This window comes from Octodon degus, unplaced genomic scaffold, assembly GCF_000260255.1.
Source record: "Octodon degus isolate 3935 unplaced genomic scaffold, OctDeg1.0 scaffold00007, whole genome shotgun sequence".
NCBI lineage: Eukaryota > Metazoa > Chordata > Mammalia > Rodentia > Octodontidae > Octodon > Octodon degus.
In genome coordinates, this window is record NW_004524583.1 from 19,437,338 (window position 1) to 19,451,827 (window position 14,490).

The window sequence follows — 14,490 nt, forward strand, 5'->3', positions numbered from 1 at the left end:
AAGCACAGCCGAGGGACGGCACATGCGATGGAAGCCAGTAGCTGGCTGTCAGTCGAGTCCCGTATTTCCTTGATGAGCTAGTTCATGCTGCAGAGAGCGAAAGTGCTTGCTTTTTTCCTTCCCGAGTAATTGAAGTTAGTCATGCAGCCCAAGCAAACAGAGCAAGGTGCCAAGGAGAGCTGGGGAACAGCCTTGTGTACTCACAAATCACCCAGCAGAAGCTGCGGGAACCAGTGAGGGTGGAGTGGCGGGGCCCAGTGCCCTGTGAGGGGCAGGAGGCCACAAGTGGGCATGGTCTAGCTGGCTGGGTCAGTGCACTTGGGACCCTGGTGCCTGGTAAGTTCACATTCTGGCATGTGGCCCCACCTTGCACACAACCGCAGCTCCTGTCATTCACCATGCTGCCTACACTGCTCCATGTCGTCAGTACAAAGGAGAGAGCAAATCTTGATGGATGGGCTACCTGCTCTTCTCGAAATATTGGCCAGACATTCATGGGGACTGACAATGTTTTATGTAGGGAGAAAGTGGGAATAAGTGATATTTCATGCTCTCCACAATCATTTAGTCTTTAATGATTTCCTCAACTATTTATTGCTTGCTTCCAGTGGGCCCTGGGGAAGCGAGGCTGTGCAGGAGTCAGCAGAGCTACTTAGAACTGACAGACAGGCTGGTGCCAGGGACAAGTGAGCCGGAGGGTCCGGGCAGTACAACACGAGTCACTGGAGAGGGTGGTGCTTGGCATAGGGGGCGCTGTGGTGAGCAGCCAACTGGGGTATGGGGAGGGCTTCCTGAAAAAATCAGCAGCTCAGTGGGTCCCAGAGGAGGAGTAGGGTGGAGCAGGGGCAGGGGTTGGAGAGAGGAAAGCACAGGTGTCCAGGTGGAAAAGAGAGTGAGGAAGACAGTGGCAGGAAGACAGGGAGCCAGGAAGGGTTTCCTTCAGCAGATGTGATCAAGGTTAGATCTCCATTTTCCAAGGAGTTTTCTAGCTACTGGGAACCAACAGGAAGAGGTCAGAGACCTCAGTTACAATGGAGCTCAAGGATTCTGAAGGCGCAAGGCTGAGGCATGAGGAGTTTCAGGGCTAGGTAAGATGGATGATGATGTGTGTGTGCGTGTGCCGTAGGGCACTGGGAGGGGTGTAGGGTGACTCTCAGTGCTGCCACTTAGAGAAATGAGAGGCACAAGATAGGGTGCGTGGGAAGGCCTGGGGAGAGAGAGAGGGACTCTGGACCAAATGAGGTGGGCTGTTTGCATTACACCCAAAGCAGGAGAAGCAGGCAGCGAGGACAGCAATGAACAGCACAGAGCTGGGCATTCACATGTGTGAGTTCTGGGCCATTTCAGCTGGTGCTGTGGGCCTCAGGGCTCACTGGCTTGGCACTGCAGGTCTGAGGCTTTTGCCTCTCTCAGCTCCTCGGTCTTGAGCTCCATTTCTTTTTCTTTTGTTTTTTTTTCACAGCTGATTGATAGGACAGTTTTGATAGTCAATACACTGTACATTGTTATCTTCTTAGTGGTTATCCATAGTACAAGAAGCAGACAGGATATTCTGTCCAAACACTGTTAGTACACCTCTTTCTTCTCACTGAATTAAGCGAAAGTAGCTGCAAATTTATCCTATTTTGTATATATAAATACAAAATGATCTTTCCTTTGTATCTTTTTTTTAATTTTAATTTTTTTTGTCCTGTCAGAGGTGAATATTCTACTGGCATCTAAATCTATAGGTGTTTGAATTCAACTAAACAATCTAACACTTTAGCAGTCTATAATATTAGTGGGTTATCCTCAGAAGTTATTGACTTGAGCCCTTTACAGCTCATTGTATTAATATGGATTTACTTTAAATACCTCATTTTTATACTTTTCTTCTGGATGGTTAAGACCAAGATATAGCAAGACCAAGAAATGTAGCTTTTGTATCTGATAAGATCAGTCAAGTACTCTCAGGATTTATCCTGTAGCCCTGTACCGCCTTTTGTACATCCTTTTGTCAGTGTCTGACATGAGGATGAGTCATGATTGAGCTCCATTTCTAACCCTTGTCCAGAAGTCCCAAGGAAGGAAGAGCCCAGATGCCAGGAGACCCTGATTCCAGGATCCTGGAGCTGTGACTGCAGGCAGAAATGGGCCTCACATTTGCTTTTTAAAAAAATGCTGTGTTCACTGACCTTGAATGGCTAGGGCCAAAACGTTGGCTGTCCTCGCAGCCCTTCTTTTTCTCTACCTTTTGGTCTGCAAACTTAGGTTGCTAACCCTCCAGAAGAGAAGCTTGTTATTACCCTACAACATATACAGTTGGGTTTAACCTCACTATCTGTCTGAATATCAAACATCTTAGGCATAATATGGAACAGGTATTTTCCATCTAGTATTAATATGTTAAACTTTAAGTTTCTACAGAATATGAAGAGAAAAAGTAAAAAATAAAAATATTTTAAAAATGAATAAACAATTACATATTTTTACACAGAAATTTAGAAATCTAACCATATACAGCATTGTAGCAGGACAGTCCTGTGACATTTTTATTTTTGTTGTCTCTTTTTTTCATTTATTAAGCCCCCTTTTTTTAAACATTTACTTGAGAGACAGTAGGACACTAGTTGGTATGTCATGACAAGCAGTATGTATTTAGAAGGCCAGAATGATAGGTATCCAAGTGTGACCCTTCTATTACATATTGCTTTCTTCAGTGCAGTTGCTTAGTTCACAGGTATCAGCATATATAGTTAGTCAGGGTGAGAATCCTATCAATTAACTGCTAGTTTCGAAAACCTGCTGAGCTTTCTCAGGATCACTGCCTTACCCATCTTGTGTGTATAAATGTATGGTTTTGCCCCGTCAATTTTCCCCAGCTTTTCTCCTTGCCCTCTCCTCATTGTCCAATCCTCAAGCATCTTGTACTATGAATAAACACTAAGAAGTTAATAGTATGCATTATATTAATTATTGAAACTATCCTATTAATCAGTTTTGAAACTGTCTCGTTGATATGTTTCTCAATAAAATTAATAAAAAAATGCTGTGTTTTTGATAAGCTCATCACTTCCCTGACATTTTCCATTGCACTTTCCTTCCTCTCTAACCTTCACCAATCTGGTGTAGGTTGGTGTTTTTTCTTTCACTTTTAACCTTTGTCATGAAGTTCCTCCATCCTTTTGATGGTCTTAGTTTCCTGTCTCTGGGTCTGATCATTATTCTGGCTTGTCATTCACCATATGTCAGGGCCATCATTGATAATTGGGAAGAATTCCTCTCTCTGATTCAATTTGATGTGTCTGCCTCAGCTACGTGGAGGAGAGAAGCTGTGATTCAGCCCAGCGGACAGGCCCTTCCCAGATGCCAGAACACCCAAGTCAGAAGCTGGGCTCTGTAGGTCTGAAATCATGGTGCTGGATAATCATTTTGATACATTCTGGGAAAAAAAATCTCTTTCATAGACTCCTTGCTGCTTTATGCTTTGAAATGCTGTCTGCATTAGCAGCCTGAGCTCAGTTGTTGAGGACATGGATACTTCTACATAGCTGACATAATGATGTACCTGCTGTGGCCAGGCTTTCTCTCTAGAATGCTCCAACAGAGCGGCTAAACTGCCCTGTGCAGTCACAACCAATCAGCCAGAGGTGAGTGAGTTGGAATCCTAGTTCCATTACTGATTAGCTGGGAGGCTGTGGTTTGTTCTCTTAATGTCATTGTGTCTTCGTTTCTTCATCATAAAGGGCAAAAGATAACATATGCTGCCACATGAGATGAGTGCAGGGGAAATTCCAACAAACACCCCTCTGCTTGACACCAGGAAGCCCCATATGGTCCACCTTGGTAGCTACCAAGTGTAGATCCTGAGCGCTTGATCCACTGCTGGTTTGAATGAGGTGGGCTGTCAATTATACTTGCTGTGAATGCAGACTGGATGCCATAGACTTATCACTTAAAAAAGGATGTCAAAAGAGTATAGGGCTGAGGAGGTGAATGGCGCTTTAGACTGCTGAGCTATCTCGCCAGCCTTAATCAGTGTTTTAAAATATTTATTACATGTTGAAACGTGAACACTTTGGATAATGTTGAGTTAAATAAAATTTATTTTCTTTCTAGTGCTATTACACTGGGATTAATTGTTGGAATTCATTTCACTTTTTGTATGTAGCTTCTAGAAGATGTAACATCGCCTGGTGACGACGTCTGTTGCTATGAATGTCTGTGCTGCAGACACAGGACTTATCTGGAAGGGTTTCCCACAATGGATTGTGGCCCAGTGACCTCGCCAGTGGTCTTTGCTCCAGCCTCTCCCCTCACTGTGTCCACAGTACCCACCCAGCTCTTCACCTGTTACCACAGCTCTCAGCTTCAACTCTTTGCTGAACCATGAGGAACTAAAAACTCACCCTCTACCCTGGCTTCACTTATTCCTTAAACAAATAGCTTCTGATGATTAACTATCAGCCAGGCAGTGTGCTAGGAAGTGGGGGAGGGAGCAGCGGGCAGGATGAAAACCCAGACACATACGTGGACCCTTCAGCTTGGATTGACTAGGAAGTCTCTTCTGACCACACGGCTCCTTGCCCCCATACTCCAGGCTCCCACAATGCCCTCCTTTCGCTTTATCATAGTCTGTGTCACATTTGATACGGTATTGATTTTAGAAATCAAACTAATTATTTTCAAATAATAGTAGATTCTCATGCAGTTGTAAGAAGTAGGACAGGAAGTAAATACACCCTTAAGCCAGTTCACCTCAGTGATGCATCCTATGAAGCAAAGCAACTAGGGTCTGGACACTGATTCAATCTCTGACCCGGTTCAGATTTCCCATTTTAGTTGTATTCATGTGTGCGCATGTGCACGCATGCGCACATTCATGTGTGTATGCAGTGATGCAATTGTATGTCTCCTCCATGGATCCAGAGAGAGCATTCCAGGCCCATCACCCTTCCATAACCACACACCACTGCAGCCCTCCTTAACGTCTGGCTACCATTGGTCTCATCTTCATTTCCTTCTCTTGGCTTTTCTGTTTGCCTTTTTGAGACAGCATCTCACTGTGCAGTTCAGGCTGCCCTAGAACTCACTTTGTAGCCCAGGCTGGCCTAAAACTCACAGCAATCCTCCTGCCTCAGCCTCCCAAGTGCTGGGATTACAGGCGTGTGCCACCATGCCTGGCTTGTTCTTTATTTCTGTAACTGTTATTTTAGGAACTTCTATATAAAATCACATAGTAGGTGAACATTCCAAGCTGACTTTCAAACTCTGCGTGGTTCTCTGGGACTCACCTAAGTCGTGCGCTTGCTCCCTGTCATCGATGAGTGGTGTCCCACAGACGTGTGCACCAGAGCTCGCTTAACCTCTCGTCTGCTTTGGCACACTTGGGTTATCTGTAGTTTAATACAGCTTTGAACCAATGTAGGATTTTATGTGAGCATTTCCATTTCTTTGGGATAAATGGCCAAGAATGTGATTTTTAACCATACTCAGGCTGGGTTATTATCCCCTATGCTGGATTCTTTGAGGTCAGCTGTTGTGTCTGACGTGGTAACACTCGTGTTAGGAAATGATGAATAAAATGTGCATGGACCGGAAGAAGAAAGGAAGAAGAGAGAGAAAAATAAGCCCTATTACCACTGTCTAGTGTTAGCTATTCCCACCCTTTTGTCTTCCCACTTCATCATCTTTCAATTTTTGGTAGTGAGCCCAGTGACTGTGGTACGAAATAGTGCCTGGCACACAGTAGTTGCTTAGCACATGTTTGTAAAGTGATGTAATGAATGCTCTAGAGAGCAGATCCGCTCTCCTGCCCCATCCCAGCCCCCATCCCCCATCCCATCCCCCATCCCATCCCCATCCCATCCCCCATCCCATTCCCCATCTCATCCCCCCATCCCATCCCCCATCCCATCCCCCATCCCATCCCCAGCACTCAGGCACTGGCGCATGCGCGCACATGCGCACATACACGCGCACGCATCCAAGTGCTGGGGCTGCGATCTCAACGGTCTTCAGTGCAGCCACATCAGGAGTCAACAAACGAAGAGCTGCTGACCAAAGCTTGGTTAACACAAACCTTGGCCTTGTCTGTGGATTGCGTGGGGAATTAGAGAGGAAGGGCTTGGGGACCCAGGCACTCCGTGGACTCATTCCAGTGAGAATACCGCGATGCACTCGAAGTACAGAATGCTTCTTTGTGACTCATTAAGTGCCTCTCTGTGTCTCTCTATTAGGCATGTGTCTGTAGTGTCTCGCAAAGCTATGACATTCAAAAGTGGAAGAATCTGGTGGAAATAAAAACATTTTACTTCCGTGCCTAACCCATGTGCCCCTTAATTGGAAATAAATCTGTGACAAGCGACAGATACTTCTTTCAGAAGGTTGTGGGGAAAGGCTTGACTTGTCCTAGTAAATCAGACACAGACTTCATTATTTTTAGTCTTGTTAAAAAAGTTGCCATAGCAACGACACCATCATCCAGGGCAAATGTTACCTCTTCAAGTCAATAACACGAGGAACTGTCCTACAAATACCAAGCGCTTTTCAGGGGGAAAAATGACTTTCCGATAAGTGAGTTTCTTCTAAGTCTTCACAATTCATCTTCATGTGTAAGCTCAGAGCTCTTCCCCCTGTAAATAAGAGATATTGAAAGCAACACAACTTTGTAAGATCCAAAGCTGACCTTTCTCAGACCTCTTTCCAGAAAATCGTTAATTCTATTAGTCCTGTGAAATGTGTAGCTTTATTTGTGGCTTTTCATTTCACCCACTGGAGGCGTGATGATAATTAATCTGACCCTTGGGCAGAATACTGTGCATTCTGAGGGAGCGGCAGGGAAGGCCACTGGGAGTGTGCACACGCGGTGAGGGAGCGGCAGGGAAGGCCACTCGGGAGTGTGCACACGCGGTGAGGGAGCGGCAGGGAAGGCTACTGGGAGTGTGCACACGCGTTTCTAAGCTCCGGAGACATCGTGCTCAGGGAAGCAGCAAAAAGCTTAGCAGCTCCCAGCCTTCCCAAGCACCTGCGGAGCGGGAAGCCACCCGGTAAGCACTGGGTGGCTGAGTCTGTTCAGCTCTATTTTGCATCAGAGCTGAAATTATTTGGGAATATTCATGAAGATGCATTAATAAATGGAATTTTGCAACACTGGTAACTTTGGATCCCCCCAAGTGTGGGCTTTGGGCCTTAAAAGTTACTTCCGTTTCCTTTTGTTCCCACTGAAAAACATGTTAGCAGTAGCGCCAGGCCTCAGCCCCCCAGGGTGGCTGGGAGGCAGGTTGGCCCCAAGGTGACACTACTTCAACGCGCTGCGAAGGTCCCACGGTCCCCAGAGGCTTTGCTTCCTCTACTCTCAGACTCAGATGTTTTATTCTCACCTCCAGTACCGTTGCAGCTGGGTGCCTCATTGAGGCCGTGACACAGTTTTTTGCTGGCAGCTTTTTTCTTCTTAGTGGAGCGCAAAGCGACGATGGTCTTGTGGAAGGGAAACGAGGGCGGTGCAGAATCCCGGAGCACCTCCTGCCGAGTGCTGCGAGGATCGGTTGGTTGATAGATGTTGCACAGGGGCAAGGGAAATAGATCAATAGAATAAGTGCTTGCCTGGCAAGAGCAAGGGCCTGAGTTCAATCCCCGGTTCTGCCAAAAATAAATAACTAAATAGATAGACGTTGCGTTACAAAGCATTCAGCTGCCCTCTAGGGCCGAGGCATTTTCAGTGTGTGGAGTGAGGAGGGGTGGAAGACCTCCAAGCTGCATTCCCATGAGAAATGAACGCTGTCCCCTTGTTGCGTAGCTGAGTGATTTCCCAGAGTTATCCTTGATCACAAACCAGCAGTTGTCAGAGTCAAGTTCTCAACAAAATCCTTACAAAACCTCATGGTGGTGAGACGACGCCTTTGGGTGCTCATCTAACTTGTCCTCAGCTGTTCTTGGCAAATCTTTAGGTTTTGGAGCTGAAGAGGGAGCTCGTGAGTCTTGCAGTCAAACCCTACTATGTTACAGATGGGGAAACTGAGGCTGAGAAAAGCTGCTTGCCCGGGGGCAGGAAGTTGTAGCCCTGAGAACCAGCGTGGCTGACTCAGGAGGAGCGCCTCTGGGCATACAGCACCCGCTCAGGCTGAGGAGCTAACCCACCTGCTCTCATATCCCTTGCTAACAAGACTTTAGAAATAGGTGGTTACAAAGTGACCACCGGGCCTCCATTTCTCCCAACATAAAAAGGATAAACAGTAAACAGAATTGCTGGGAAGTTTAGAGATGACAGATGAAGATCAGCTTGGGTTCTCAGTGCCTGGTGCGGAGGAGACAAGAGGGCCATTCTGGCATGATGAGCTCTGCCAATGTGTCACATGGCCCTCTGAGCTCCAGCACGGAAGGCCCTGTGGGCCCCCCCTTTGCTGTTGGTCATTGTTCTGGGAGTGTGCAGAGGCCAGGGTCTGTGCTCCAGACCTGAAAGGCTTGAGCACCCCTCTTCAGAAACCCAGCCCCCAGCTGTTCTCAGCTTTCAGGCTCCGGGTGGCCCAGCCAGTTGGGAAGATCACTGAGGTTGCAGTGTGTCCCACAGGCCCTGCTCAGATTTGGCTGCTCACAGGCTGAAGGGCCATAGAAAGCCTTCTATCCCAAGCCCAGTTCTGTTGTCCATAAGGCACAGAGAACCATATGATTTTAGACATAGGTGGTGTGTTGATGACAGTGTTACAGGTTTTCAAGTCTCAAACCTTCGATGAGTAGTGGATTTGCTCAAGGGATACCTTTCTTTGTGGAAAGTGGAATGTTCGAACTTCTTTATTTGGCTATGTTAGCTCTTTAACATTTTAACTGTCTCTGGCTGTGTCATGATTTGCTGTGATGTGTAAACTCCCGAGGGCATTTACTCTTTAGAGCCCCAGAGGAATGCCTTCACCAAGCAGGTTTTTTACCCATTTGCATGCTGTTGTTGCAGATTGGAATATAAACTAAATCACATGCTCATAGAAAATGACTATTCTGTTCCTATTTTAATCTCTTAAGATAAAAAAAAAATCAAACAACATTTCCACTAGAACAGCATCAATGTCCTCCTGTGCAGAACAAATGGGTACATACTGGTTTATTATCATTTAAAAATACTAATATCAACTGATTTTCTATAATAAAAATCTTAGCCAATGTAGAAAGAGTGGAAAATGTCGAAAAGTTATGTAGAAGAAATGAACAATCACCTTTAAGCCCCAAGACTCTTTTTAAGATATTATTAGTATTCTGTATGACTTTACCAGCTGCGAGATGTTCAACATATTTCCTCTCAGTGAGCGATCCCATGTTCTTTCCAGTAAGAATTATCATTTTGTTATTTTTCAGTGAACTGAGACGTGCTGTGTGTTCAAGGAAAGAGTTTGCCTTGAGCTGCTAGTGACTTGCTCCTATTTCTAAGGAAACTGTGGTTATCATAAAGGAGAACTTAATCCACCTTGCCCCAGTGCATTTATTCTCTCAAAACCAGGTGAACCATCTCTGCTGACTTCACTGGGATTATGTCACCCACCGAGGCAACTTTCTGTTTCAGTAGGTGATGCTAAGAAACAAAACAACACCCTTTCAGTTAATCAGTTTTGGAAAAGAGACTGGCTTTATATTCCACAGCTTTGATGTGCTTAGTGGTTCCTGGAAGGATCTGCCTCTCTTCTGCTTTGATTGACAAGCCCTTTCCTCTATATTTGGGCAAGTGATGAGCCCCATAACAGAAGGTAGAGACGTTTCTATAGAGTGGACTTCTGCCACCCCTTGTGACTTTCTTAGACCTTGGGTGTAAGTGTCAGCTCCAGAAGAAGAGTTGGTAAGTGCCTCTCCACTTTGTAGCTTCATTCCTCCTTCAGGGAAGCCCAAGAACTTCTATGTATGACAGCAGGTCAGAGGTAGGAGCTAGGAGGGCAGGTTGGAAATGCTAGCTGGATTGAGTGATAATGTCTTAAGAGCATTCAACAAACACACTTGGATATCTGGGTATATTTAGTAAACGACTGAGATCCAGTGATGACAGCTTTTGAAGCTTCCCATCATTTTGAATATAAATTTATTAACAACTAGGTACTTATTACAGTGGATGTATAGAGCAGAGGCGATCTGTAAGTAGGACACATCTCTTATGAGTGGCCATGACTGGGGACCTATGGTTTTTTTGGTGGGCTGGGTTAGAAGCAACACATGTAGGCCATGTCATTATTAGTATTTACCTGCCTCCTCCCATTCATTTCTTAGCTATGACATTGAAACTATAATTTTGAGCAAAGCGTAAAGCATGGCACCCCAATACCCTGAACCTAAATAAAATAATTTTTGTGTGCTCATGTATTATCTTAGGACATGCATGACTTTTGGTGTTATTTATACCTTGTGTTAATTTTGGAGAGATTGTTAGGATGCATTTCTTCTTCTTTTTTTTGTCATAGAAGAGCCAGACTTTAAAATTTTTCTCCTAGTTTTTTCTTAATATGTTATTTGTGCTTATTAATTTTGAAACTATTAGGTTTCGATGTGGTATTTTCATACATACATCTATTTTCATCATATACATCTCCACTTAAATTTCTTTAACATGTAAGTTAACAGCAGCAGTGGGGTTGCACTAAGGCAAATCCCAAGAATGCAGTTTGAAGGTTGGGGATCTAGAAAGATCCGTGGAATCTCTACTGGAGCCAGTTATGGAAGACTTTGGGCACTAGTGTTGGCATTTCATGGTATTTATGTTTCCTGGCTCACTTTTCCTGAAATGCAAAAAGCAAGGTCCCGTGGATAGCAGCAAGCACATCTTGGCTCTACCTCTCGGGGCAGTGGGGTTGCCCAACTCTATGTCCTTTCCCTTTCTGGAGGAACATCATGAAGCTGGTGTACCTCTTCTTGGGTGCCATGGCCCTGCTCTTTCCGTGTGGCTGTGGACCTGTCCTCGGTGCCTCCAGTGGTGACCTTCGGACCTTTGTGGGCTGTGCTGTGAGGGAGTTTACCTTCCGGGCCAAGAAGCCGGGCTGCAGGGGCCTTCGTATCACCACGGATGCCTGCTGGGGCCGCTGTGAGACCTGGGAGGTGAGTGGCAGGCAGCGCCTCCCAGACCAGCTGCTGGGGCCTGATTCCTAAGTGTTCACTGTTTCAGAGAGGGGAAGTAGAAGCAGGGCATCCTCTCTTTCCTGTGGATTAAAAGAGCAATTCCATAATTATTTGGCAGCTTGCAAAAATGATGTAAAAAGTCAGGTTGCCCCCCTCAGAAGGCACCGATCCGGTTAGTAGCGTGGTTGATAAGGTGTCTGTGCACCTTGTACAAATCTCTGGGAGGTCAGAATGTGCTACACTGTTCTACCCATTTCACAGATCAAGTGGAAGAGTCAAAGAGTGGCTGTAAGTCACAGAGAATTGGTATAAAGCTGGGAATCAACCCTTGGTTACATGTGAGTCACTCTCCTCCCTCATCTGTCACAAAGTCAGCCAGTTACTGAGACAGGGGGCTCTGGGTTGTATGGTAAGGGAGTGGGACCTTGGCCTCTTCTATAGTGCCTCACCCCAGCCCATCTGCCTCTGTTCCCTGAGGACCTCTGGAAGTCATGGACAGAGCCAACAACTCCCTTTATTTTCAGTTAGATCTGGCCTCTTATATATTAAAAAAAAAAAAGGCCTAAAAATCTCAAAATAAAGTTGGAATCCTGCTGGAGCTTGATTGGGAGCTGTTAGGGAATCATCATCCCAATGAACTCCTGTCATGTCACATCCCGAGTGACTGTTGGGTGCTACCAGTGCCTGGGTTGTCTCCTGAACAGTTCTGGTCTTGCCACCCCCAGCTCCAAAGCCTTTAATGTCCACCCACTTGCACAAATTCAATCCAATGGTTGTCTTCAACGTGATGGTGGACACCTTAGCTCCCTGTATTCTTGGCTTTGGCCTGGTCAAGTTGACTTTTACTTATTTATTTATCTTTTTGGTGGTACCAGGGATTGAACTCAGGAACTTGTGCTTGCCAGGCAAGCACTTATTCCATCCAGCTATCTCCCCAGCCCACTGAGCTAGCTCCCCAGCCGTTGACTTTTAAAGATTTTCTACCAGGGCCCTCACAAAATTTTATTCTAACTCCTTTCTCATATCCTTTTCATTTCCACAAACTGTCCTAGTCTCTAGCTTGATGAAAACCAGCTTCAGAGAACAGAACCTCAGGAGAAGGGGGCTTTGCTTCAGGGGCTGGAGAGCAACCTGCTGCTGCTTAGAGAACACTGGGCCTTCTGAATGGAACTGGGTTTTGGTGAAGAGATGACCAAATTAAATGAACTGACTCCATAATATTACCTATCCTACCCTACCTGACCCGACCTGTCCCGACCTGACCCAACTCGACTCTACCCTACCCTACTCTACTCTTTTATCACTTTGCATTATTCAGGGGCCTGCACCTAAGAAACCAAATAAAAATTCAGTAGTCCTCAGTACATTCTGTCTGTCCATTGACAACAAATGAACTCAGGGAATCTTCTCCTACGCAGGACCTGGCCCAGCACTGCCTTCCACAATGCCTTGCATCTGGCTAGTGGGAGAGTTCTGTGCACCACCATCTCAAGCTCCAGGTTCCCCTCACCCAGTCTGTCCTTCCTTCTTCTATCCCTTGCCCAAGGTCTGTAACAGACCCCCTGGTCACTCACAGGAGGAGAAGGACTGAGCTATCCCTGGAGAAATGGAAAAACCAAGCCCAGGAAAGAACCAGATTTTTCCTAATATTGGCCAGCTTTTGTGTGTGTGTGTGTGTGTGTGTGTGTGTGTGTGTGTGTGTATGTGTGTGTTTCTTGTGTTAGGAAAAGTGAAGTTATCTGAGTAAAGAATACAAGAATTAGAAGGCTCAGATTCATTTTCCCAGCAAAAGAAAATTTCTGAAGTAAGGATACTGTTTTTGTTTTTGATAGCCTACCAAAAGTAAGGCTGTCTGAAAATAAGGGTGTTTATGACAAGTGGCTGGGTTTTCTTTAAAAGCATATATCTGTCCCACATATTATTCTAAGAGGTTAATTATTCTGAAACATAACTTTAACTGGATGTCTGATCCGCTTAGGTTCTCAGAGTGCTAAGATGAGAGAACACAAAATAAAAGGAGGCAGGAGGAGAAAGCTGACAAATTCAACTTTCTGAGGACAAATTCTTCATGGTCCTCATGGAAGGCAAAGTTGCTATTTTCATAGCATTTGTGCAAGGACTTCATCTGGGTTCTCATCTATCTATCTATCATCTATCTATCTATCTATCTATCTATCTATCTATTTATATATCTGTCTATTTGTCTATTCATCTATGTGTCTATCGAATATTTGTTGGTCTATCTATCTATCTGTCTACCTACTTTTTGCCCAGAGCAAGTGAAGGCACTATGCTTTGGAAGATTAGTTTTTCATTATTACTTCCCAATATTTGGCCGAGTAAGATAGTAGCTCACACTGACTGGACACTTACCTTATGTGACCTTGTGGGCATGGCGTTACCATTTTCCTTATTTCCACAGCAATGCTATGAGGTTGGTGTTTGGCTGCATGAGGAAACTGGGCACCAGTGAGTTAACTTGTCCAGGTCTCTGACAGGTGCACAAGCTAAACAGGTCTGACTATAGAGCTCTGGATGTTTATGTTTACCATACTACCCTGTGCTGGTTTTTCGCTGGTCTGTGTGCTTGGTTTAGCAAAATCATCTTGGAAGTCAGGGTTTATAAGGTGGAGGATGGAAGAGACCCTTTCACATATCAGAACATTTCACAGAGCATTCGGGAAGCTGTTTTTTTCTTTGATTCATCAGATGCTCATGGAGAGCCTCCTGGATCCCCTCTGGGGATGGGTCTGCAGTGATCAAATGGTCAAGAACCCTGGTCATAACAGGCTAAAGAGTTGCTTGTCATAGAACAAGATAAAATAGGTAAGATGTCTCTTGGAGTGGAGAAAACGAAGCAGGAAGCAGGAGAGGAGACACTAGAACACGGAGCTGAGATGTTGTATTTTAAGTAGGATGTAAGGAAACGCTTCCCTTGGGAGGCTGACATTTGAACAAAAACGTAAGGGTGGAGCAGTGGAGGTTAGGGGACAGGAATGTTCCAGGCAGGGGACAGCAAGCAAGAAGGGTCTCAGAGGGGTAATCTGAGGAACAATAGGAATCACTGCGGCTGGAGCCAGGTGAAGAAGTCACGAGGTGGGGGCATCACAGACACATCAGGAGAAGGACGAGATTCGAATCTTTTATCTTACTTTATTTTTTTAAAATGTATTTGGTTGTCACCGGGTCTCAGTATGAACCTTGGACTCATAGTGATCCTTCTACTTTCAGCCTCCCCAGCGCTAGGATTACAGGTGTGCACCACTACGCCTCGACTTGGTGGCTAGCTCAGCCCGCCCTGGGGGGTGGGGCTGGTGTGGCATGTGGTGCTGGGGACTGAACCCTGGTCCCTGCACATGCCTAAGCAGGCACTTTAGTCTGCTGAGCATTCTTGCTGGCCCGGAGATTTGATTTTTTTTTTTTTTT

The 14,490-nt window shown here is 45.5% G+C and overlaps 1 protein-coding gene across 2 annotated transcripts in view; it reads left to right on the forward strand.

Annotated features, from left to right (window-relative positions):
* Positions 1-275: 275 nt before the first annotated feature.
* Positions 276-14,490, forward strand: part of Gphb5 (glycoprotein hormone beta 5) — a 16,008-nt gene continuing 1,793 nt past the window's right edge. Inside the window, exons 1-2 of one of the 2 annotated variants that reach the window (XM_023701933.1) lie at positions 276-336; positions 10,833-11,043. In XM_023701933.1, coding sequence (XP_023557701.1) covers positions 10,840-11,043 — 204 coding nt within the window. In that variant the 5' untranslated portion in view covers positions 276-336; positions 10,833-10,839. Of the gene's footprint in view, positions 337-9,587; positions 9,800-10,832; positions 11,044-14,490 lie in introns of those variants that run through there. The other variant, XM_004624800.2, reaches the window with a different exon arrangement.